General features: G+C 45.4%; 1 protein-coding gene across 1 annotated transcript; it reads right to left on the minus strand.

Annotated features, from left to right (window-relative positions):
- Positions 1 to 920: 920 nt before the first annotated feature.
- On the minus strand, positions 921 to 8,156 carry LOC137878419 (uncharacterized). Its single transcript, XM_068718718.1, has 11 exons — positions 8,060 to 8,156; positions 7,824 to 7,942; positions 5,641 to 7,279; positions 5,277 to 5,387; positions 4,836 to 5,011; positions 4,407 to 4,501; positions 3,449 to 3,579; positions 3,181 to 3,361; positions 2,862 to 3,015; positions 2,600 to 2,669; positions 921 to 964 (listed from the first exon to the last, which is right to left on the minus strand). The coding sequence occupies exons 1-11, from the start codon at positions 8,109 to 8,111 to the stop codon at positions 945 to 947; spliced, it is 2,748 nt and encodes a 915-aa protein (XP_068574819.1). The 5' UTR covers positions 8,112 to 8,156; the 3' UTR covers positions 921 to 944.
- Between the last annotated feature and the right edge of the window lie 1,023 nt (positions 8,157 to 9,179).

Consider the following 9,179-nt stretch of genomic DNA (forward strand, 5'->3'; position numbering starts at 1 on the left):
CACCGACGATGGCCATCGCTGGAATTCAGGCTCAACCAGCAAAAGAGTGTTTACAGACTTGTCTCTGTATGTGAACTACTGATCGCACTAGTTTTAGAACTGAATTCAATTTGATATCCCAAAACATCACACTGTGCTTATGTGATCCGTTGTAAGCGAACGACACTGCTGCTGAGGTTTTTGTGCTTTTGTCGGTTGTCTACATATGAAACATTTAAATACTGACTGAACCACTGGCAAATAGCACCGCTTGAATTCATATTTAAATGCAAAAAGGGAACAATATCTTCAAAATTATTTCGAGCGTTTATTTAAGGTTAGATCACATGACAGTGTTGAAATGGAAGTTTCACTTTATCTTAACTTTGTTGTTACCGTTCATCAATTTTCGCTCTGTAGAGGTGTAATGTCACACGAGTCATTTATACGTTGCTTTAGTTTTGCAAAAAATTGCATTCCATGTCATTTCTTCCAGTTCGGGTGTTGGGTCAGAAAACATCATCAAGGGCATTGTTGTGTGTGACAAATGTTCTGCAGGCTTCCCTCAGTCATCAGGTACCGTTTGAGACTGTTAAACTGACTGTAAACATGCCGAGTGCTTTAAAGCTGTGCCGCCTTCCTGTAAACGCTGGGAAACAGCTTGCTGTTAAGAGACATTGTAGTTCAACTTTTTGTTCCTGCCAAAAGCCTTTTGGACCAAATGGAAGTATATTAAGGGTCCTGTTTAGAAAGAAGACAGCTGAATTGTTTGTGTATCGCTTGTTTTCTTTCCCGTACTACTGTAGTACTATTTGCATTACACTATATTGTTTTTACGTTCACACGTTTTTGAATAAATATTCTATCGAGGGCTTTTCCTCACATCTTCACCAAGACTTGTGTGTCTGTTATTTCCATGAAACAAAACAAAGAGTGCTGCTGTGTAAGAGTGTTTATTTCATTGCTCACGCGTCACTGTTGGGACCTGTTAGGAAAAAAGAAGTCAATGTTAAAGTTCTCGAGACTGTCTGGGCCTGATGCTTATGAAGCTCTTTGGTGAACTATAATGACTACATTGGGTAATGTAAACTATGTAGCCACAATACATTTCGTACATTCAAAAGGAATCCATCTGTGCAGCTTTAGTGTAGAAGATGCTCTGTGGATCACAGATTTATTGTTGGAGGGACAATAGTTTTTTGTTGAGTTAGACTTTGAACCCACGAGTCTTCAAATTATCTCACACACACACACACACACACACACACACACACACACACACACACACACACACACACACACACACACACACACACACACACACACACACACACACACACACACACACACACACACACACACACACACACACACACACACACACACACACACACACACACACACACACACACACACCTTTATTATTACAAATAGCTAATCAGCCAATCACATGGCAGCTAATCAGTCAATCACATGGCAGCGACTCAATGCATTTAAGCATCTAGACGTGGTGAAGCCGACTTTCTGAAGTTCAAACAGAGCATCAGAATGGGGAAGAAAGGGGATTTAAGTGACTTTGAACGTGGCATGGTTGTCGGTGCCAGACGGGCTGGTCTGAGTATTTAAAAAACTGCTATCTACCGGGATTTTCACGCATAACCATCTCTAGGGTTTACAGAGAATGATCCAAAAAAGAGAAAATATGCAGTGAGCGGCAGTTGTGTGGACGAAAATGCCTTGTTGATGAAGGAGAATGGGCAGAGTGGTTTGACATGATAGAAAGGCAACAGTAACTCAAATAACCACTCGTTACAACCATGGTATGAATGAAGCAAGTTACAGCAGCAGAAGACCACACCGGGTGCCACTCCTGTCAGTTAAGGCTCACCAAAATTGGACAATAGAAGATTGGAAAAACATTGCCTGGTCCGATGAGTCTTGATTTTAGCTGCAACATTCAGATGGTAGGGTCAGAATTTGGCGTAAACATGAAAGCATGGATCCATCCTGCCTTGTATCAACGGTTCAGGCTGGTGGTGGTGGTGTAATGGTGTGGGGGATATTTTCTTGGCACACTTTGTGCCCCTTAGTACCAATTGAGCATCGTCTAAACGCCACAGCCTACCTGAGTATTGTTGCTGACCATGTCCACCCCTTTATGACCACAGTGGACCCATCTTCTGATGGCTACTTCCAACAGGATAATGCACCATGTCACAAAGCTCAAATCATCTCAAACTGGTTTCTTGAACATGACAATGAGTTCACTGTACTCCAATGGCCTCCACAGTCTCCAGATCTCAATCAATAGAGCACCTTTGGGATGTGGTGGAACGGGAGATTCGCATCATGGATGTGCAGCCGAAAAATCTGAAGCAACTGCGTGATGCTACCGTGTCAATATGGACCAAAATCTGTGAGGAATGTTTCCAACACCTTGTTGAATCTATGCTACGAAGAATTATGGCAGTTCTGAAGACAAAAGGGGGGTCCAACCCGGTACTAGCAAGGTGTACCTAATAAAGTGTCCAGTGAGTATATTATTAATGTATAAGAACCTTGTTGGACTACTGGACCACTGCTCAGTTCCTCCCTTATGTTTCCACTGTGTTAAACTTACTGTTGATGCAGCGTACAGTGCAGTCACCATCTGCAGCAGAGCACACTTCAGTCGAGCACAAGAAGTAGATCTGAGGGGAGGAAAAGAAAAAAAAAAGAATGAAAGAAAAGGTTTTATGGCACAATTACACTAATCCTAGTCTACATGTAGCCACCATTATGGAAGTCTTTAGGGTAGCCTGAACTTGAAACCGCCACATTAACAGTCACTTCAGAGACAACAATAGACGTTTACTTGTATGAGGATGTTAAGTGGGAGGTACCTCTGGGTCCTCCAGGTGAGAGTATCCTCCTTCAGCCATGTACGGGGGACTTTCTGAGTGCAGAGACAGGAAGGCAGAGATAGCCAATCTCCGGATGTGGTTGGAGTCAGAGCGTGGGGAAGGAAGCGGCTCTGAATCACCTCGGCTGGGACAGCTGAACAACAGAGCGGTGAAAGAACAGCTACAACTGAAAATCTCTACAGGAGAACTTTTGTAAGTGGCTCCTCAGACTTCATTAGAATTTAAAAAAAATACAAACTATGTATACAAACATACACATCAATATCTAATACAAACAATTCATTTCTGTACAACATACCCATCGTAGACCAGCATCCAGCTGGCGTATGGAGCTTGAGTGTAAGCCAGGCAGGAGTGGACCAGCAGCACCAGGCCGGGCTCGGGGGGGTCCAGCAGGCTCACCTCCACATAGACTGGTCTGCCTCGCAGGAGGCTGAGAGGCAGGTGAGCCTCGGGGTGGAAGCTGGTGAAGGACTCGTCTATGAGGAAGAGAATATTGGAACGGTACTACAATGTTGTAAGGCATGAACGGCCATTTAAAAAGAGAATACAGAGAAGACAATCACCTGTGGCAATTCTCAGTAGCACAGCGACAGTGGCTGGTGTAGAGCGAACAGGAGGTGGAGGAGGTTGATCCATCACATGGAGCTTCACTTCACCTGGAGAACCCGGGGAGGAGCTACATTCCACCATCAGCCTATGGATCAACAGAGTGGCTGCAGCGTGTCTCAACATCCCAAACTAAGCTGAGCATCTTTGACAGACAGCAATTATTTCACGACGTGCGCGTCACACCTCGTTTATTTTGGGCCAATGTTAATCACTTATCCTCTGATGTTTCATCTTTTGGAGGTGGAGATGCATCTGAGTCTGATGGTGTTCTGTGAGCTGCTGCTTTGAATGATTGCAGCTGTGTTTCCTGACTGATGGCAGTGCAGCAATCAACAAACACTGAGATAGTGAAGCTGTGATTTTGGGATAATTGCATGCATTTGTTTACAACTGAAACTTTTGACTGTAAAAATAGAGGTAACATATTTTGCAAGGGATAGATTTTTTGCGCAATTCAATTTTCCTCTATTTTATGTTAGATGCTATGTCTATGATCATAAGAAATTAAAGTAAAATTAACGTGTGTTGGAATCAAGGCCTGAGGTTGGACTCCACCTCCAGGCCAAGTGCCATTTGAAAGCTTCCTGGGATCAAAAAATTAAACAAAAACATTGAGAAATATGCTTTGTCTGACTGATTGCATTAACAGGCAATCAGATGACTACCGTCTGTAGATGATCCGTTGGACTCATTGGCCTAGAAATGGATTCTAGTCTAAAAGAAGTAGAAATAATTTGCAACACAAAGCCAACAGCAGCAAAAAAATGGCCGCCTGTAAAGAAGCACATGATTAAAGAAGAAAAAAAACAGCCCAAACTCATACAGCTGAACAAAACATGCCCCAACGATAGATGGTGGCAAAGGATGCCAAAATATTGTATGAAAAGCTTCCCTTCAACAGTAATGCCATACCTGACAGGAGAGTTCTCGAGCTCAGAGCTGTGGTCTCGTTGAAGAGAGTGGATACCATGGACTTCCAACAGATGAACCACCGTCTGACCAAACACCTGACAAGGAAATGAAGTTGGAAAAATGATTTCCATCATCATCACGTCATGTCAAGTGATCAGTCAAAGCATCACTCTATTCAGCCACATTAAAGTTGAATAACTTTCACCAGGCATCGTCACCCCTTTATTATTATTATTATTTTCACACACACACACACACACACACACACACACACACACACACACACACACACACACACACACACACACACACACACACACACACACACACACACACACACACACACACACACACACACACACACACACACACACACACACACACACACACACACACACACACACACACACACACACACAAGTTCCTTACGCGTTTGCTCACTCCACAGCCGTCCAGGGGGACGGTGTAGATGTCCCGGTCAGAGGTCAGCTTTTGCAGTGTGCAGGACACATGGCTGCGCTCAGAGGGTTGAGCAGGGGGGGCCACCGTGGGCTCCACCACGGAGTCCGGCAGCGCAAAGATTAAATACCGTCCCATTGTACAGTCTGTTGGCACAAACACAAAGTCATTCCTGAGCTGTGCCGTTTTGCTTTGACCACAGTTTTTAAAAAAGCCTCTGATTAAAATCAAGTACAAATATTTAAGTGTTGGCAAAAATCACAAATGTAGTGTTTTCAACTGGGTAGTTTGGGCGTCGGCTTCTAGCCTCAAAGCCCCACACAATCATCCAATTCTCTGATTTTCTTCATCGTCAGTTCATTTTTTTCCCCCAGACATGTGTTGACAGGATCTGCTGTGGGAGGGACTCACCCTTCACAGGGTACGAGCAGCAGCCCAGAGAAACGCGGCAGTCGAAATCTGACGCAGGGCCAAGGCCCGGGGGCAAAGCAGAGGGAGCGGACGGCTCGGCCTTGAGCTGATCTGAGTGCAGAGAGCAAACAATGAGAGGAGAGCCAGTTATACTTCAATGGCTCTATTCAGCAGCAGGAGCGATGACAGATTCATAAATTCAGAATTGGTTTTCCATTCAGGTGTCTAGTTACAGCCAGAATAGATGCCAGACCTTTAGCCTGGCACGGCTGGACAATAAGGTTCTGCCGCATTGTGGTGATCTGAAGTCAGGACACTGACACCAAAAGCTACGTTTCAAAAATAATAGCTGCTGGTTTTTCACCTTTCATTTCATTATCCAGCCTCTCTTCTGCTTGTTCACCACCAGGACGTCCAAAAGCATCATATGGATGTTGCAGAGTGTTATAATGGAAATAATGATAGTAGTAGTAAGGATGTAGGGGGTCATTGTGAGCATCATACGTTGATTCTGTAGGTGGAGTAGAGGCTTGATGATTGGGATAGGAGGGATGCTGAGGCAGGGAGGAAGATGCTGGAGGCTGATGCTCTAAAGCTTCTTTGGAGGGAGTCGGAGACCCGTGATGGTCAGCGCTGAGTAAACTCTCAGGTCCATAATACATCTGATAGTAGTGATAATAAGGGTGGTCGTAGAATGGGTAAGGAGGAAGATTCTGGTAGGGTGATGGAGTGGGGAAGGAGGGTTGTTCAGGACGAGGAGCTGCAGCAGCGGTGGCGGGTCCGGGAGGGGGAGTGGGGGGGAGGGGAGGTTGGACTGCTGGGGTCACGGGGGCAGAGGGTCTCTTTCTGTCATCCAGCTCTGCTTTTACATCGTCATCATTTTGTTCTGACCAAAGTGGATGTTTGATCCCTTCTGGCCTGCTTTTTTGAAAGTTTTGAGACTCAATATCAGTATTTAAGTTGTATTCGTCATGAACTTGTGACGTGCAAGGAAGTGGCTGAACGACGGTGCTGGACTTTGAGTTTGGATTATCAGACAAATTGGTTTTTGCAGCCGTGTCGGGATTGAGAGGAGCCAATCTTTCGGCCTCGCCCCGTGCAATATGTGGAAAGTAATTGGAGTAGTGGTACGGATAGGGCTGTGGAGGATGAGGTGTATACAGTGCAGAGGCTTTGGGAGGACTAGTTGGAAGGGTGTAAGGAGGAGAGGCAGCCTTAGGCTCGGGCTGAAGGAACTGGTGCGAGTCAATTCTGCGGAGAGCGTCAGACTGCTGCATGTTGGGGGCCAACACCGTATTTTCAGGGTTATTAGGAGTAGTTAAAGACAGTTCTCTGGGAACCTCAGGAACTGGATCAGAGTCTTGAGGTGGGCCAGGAAGAGGGATTTTAGGGTGATGGTAGTAGTGATAGTATGGATTGAAGGCATGGCTGGGGGGCTGGAGAGGAGGTGGTGATTCAACTTGAATCGGTAAGCCTGTATCTGAGGAGAGAGAACGGGCAGCGCTGTGCCTCTCGGAGACACCCAACACGGGAGTTTCTGGCAGTTCTAGATACGCCCGACCTGAATCCTCCGTATCATCTGCAGAAGAAGTGTGGACACCAAAATGTTTATAAGACTCCCCGACAAGAATCGGGTGAGAGTAGTAGTTCTGATAGTCTGGCTGGGAATCAGCGGCAGGGAAAGGCTGAGGACCGAATGTAGGGTCAGGCTCAGGAGTCTGAGATGAGGGAGTAGGAGGGTTATCTACAGTGTCTCTATCAGGACTAGGATACTTGTGGCGATGTGTAGGGTGGGGATAGTAAGGTGGGGCCAGGTAGAAAGGTGGAGCCCATGGAAGTGGCTCCAGGGATTCTGGCATGTGCTCTGCTGGCCCTCTGGTCAGATGATGAGGGCTGTTGACCACAGGCTGATGGGTCAGGGGGAGTTCTTCAGGGGGAGAGACAGGACAGGTCAGCGTGAATGTCTTCTCTCCTATCTGAAGAGAAAGAGTGTAGTTTCCATCCTGAGGAAAAAGACAAGATGTTCTGTCTGAGACTGTAGAAAATAATCACGTTCAGGATTAGATCATTAATGTCTGAACACATAAGGAAGTAAACGATATCTATATTTAGCAGTTGATGGTATGGCGGTCCGACTTCTGACAACGAGGGCACCTTTGTACACTAAAGATTGTTTGAAACCGTGTCTTTCGATTCTTAGACTAAATTCTTTGAATCTTAGTCCTTTACTCTTGAAGTTAAACTTCCGTTATAAGTAGGTATGTGGCATTTTCAGGTTCTAGTTATGACAAACGTGAAATTTGTGGAAGCAAAAATAAAGTCTATGTGGGGGGGGGGGGGGGGGGGGGGGGGGGGGGAGAGAGAGAGAGAGAGAGAGAGCTCACATTTGATCTTGTATTTATATTAAATTGTTTTCATCATTGACTGATGGATTTATTCAATTTACGGGATTTCATTTGTTTCTTTCAGATGATTTAGATTTTTAACAATATTTTGATTTCCTCAGATGTTGCACTGCATTCACATTGTTCCTTTTCTGTAATTCACCTTTACTGTGACGCCACAGGTAATGAACGGAGCAGCAATTATAATCTCTGCCTCTCGTCTGTCCAGTGTGTAGCCACACAGCTCAGCTAACTCCACCAGAGGGGTCCATTTTCCTCGGACTGTAGAGAAAAGGAAAGAAAAACTACCGTCATAGTTACTTTAAAAGTCTGGAAAACCAAAGAGAAGAAGAATATCTGAGTGAACTAATAGAATTGAAAGGGAAATTTCGTTTTTACCATTTACCCTCAGCTCCTCTGTAGCATGGAGTCCCTGCACTTTGACGGTCATACCGTGCGGGGAGCAGCAGAGGGAGGAAGGGCCCCCGGCCTGAGGCTGGATCTGAGAGGCCGGGCAAGACATCTTGACCGGAGTCCCCCTCCACAGCAGAGGCAACGCATAACCGTCAACCTAAACACATGTTTTAAAACAGCATCCTTTTATAACTTTTACTGCTGCTGGCTAAACCATTTCACATCCATTAGACAAGCTCTTCTCATTAAATACACATTAAAAACATGAGTCATCACTCCATCAAAGTCCCTAACTATTTTGTTAAGATGACATTAGAGCGTAGTGAGTCACCTCAGTTGTAATGTATGATTCATCCCAACGCTGTTACTAAAAAGGTTGGGTTTGGCGCAAGGGAAAAGACACTAAGAAACAATCAACAGAGAGGCTTCAGTGGGATGACAAATCCTCCATTTGAACATCAGAAACAAAAAAAAGGTAAATAAACTAAACTTGTCCATTTGATCCAATTTCCCACAACTTTGACCATCAAAATGTAGAGAGCAAAAACAGCTATTTGGTTGAAGTGTCCTGTAAAAAAACCAAACTAATCTGTGCATTGTTATCAGACATAAAACATATTACATGGATCCCGTACCTCCTGTGTGACATGGCAGGCGTCATACTGAGCCATCAGACTGAGGTCTCTCAATGTGGTCTGAACAGAGAAGCCACACTGAGGTGGCAGCAGGGACAGCGGCACGGAGGACTCGTTCACTGAGACACAAAGAGACACCCAAACAAAACTGGTTAAAACAATAAATCTGGTTAAACTGGAGTCCACACCAAGCTGCTACTATTTTGTGTGGCGTATCTCCAAATTCAAGCTTTGTATAACAATGTCACCATGTAAGGCACGACGCTGAGGGGGGCTGTAGCCTCACCTCGGTCCAGCTGTAGCTGGACAGCTCGTCTCCTCCTGACAGTGAGTGTCATGGCGTCATCTCCGCACTGCACCACGGGCTGCAGCCTCTGCCAGCTCTCCTCTGAGCCGCTGAGCCGCTGACCTCTGACCCTCTCCCGGCCTCCCTGAGCTTGGACTGGTGAACAAATTTGTCTTCAAATTAC

The sequence above is a fragment of the Cebidichthys violaceus genome, unplaced genomic scaffold (assembly GCF_023349555.1).
Source record: "Cebidichthys violaceus isolate CVI_PGR_0920_01 unplaced genomic scaffold, fCebVio1.0.p SCAF_23, whole genome shotgun sequence".
Classification (NCBI taxonomy): domain Eukaryota; kingdom Metazoa; phylum Chordata; class Actinopteri; order Perciformes; family Stichaeidae; genus Cebidichthys; species Cebidichthys violaceus.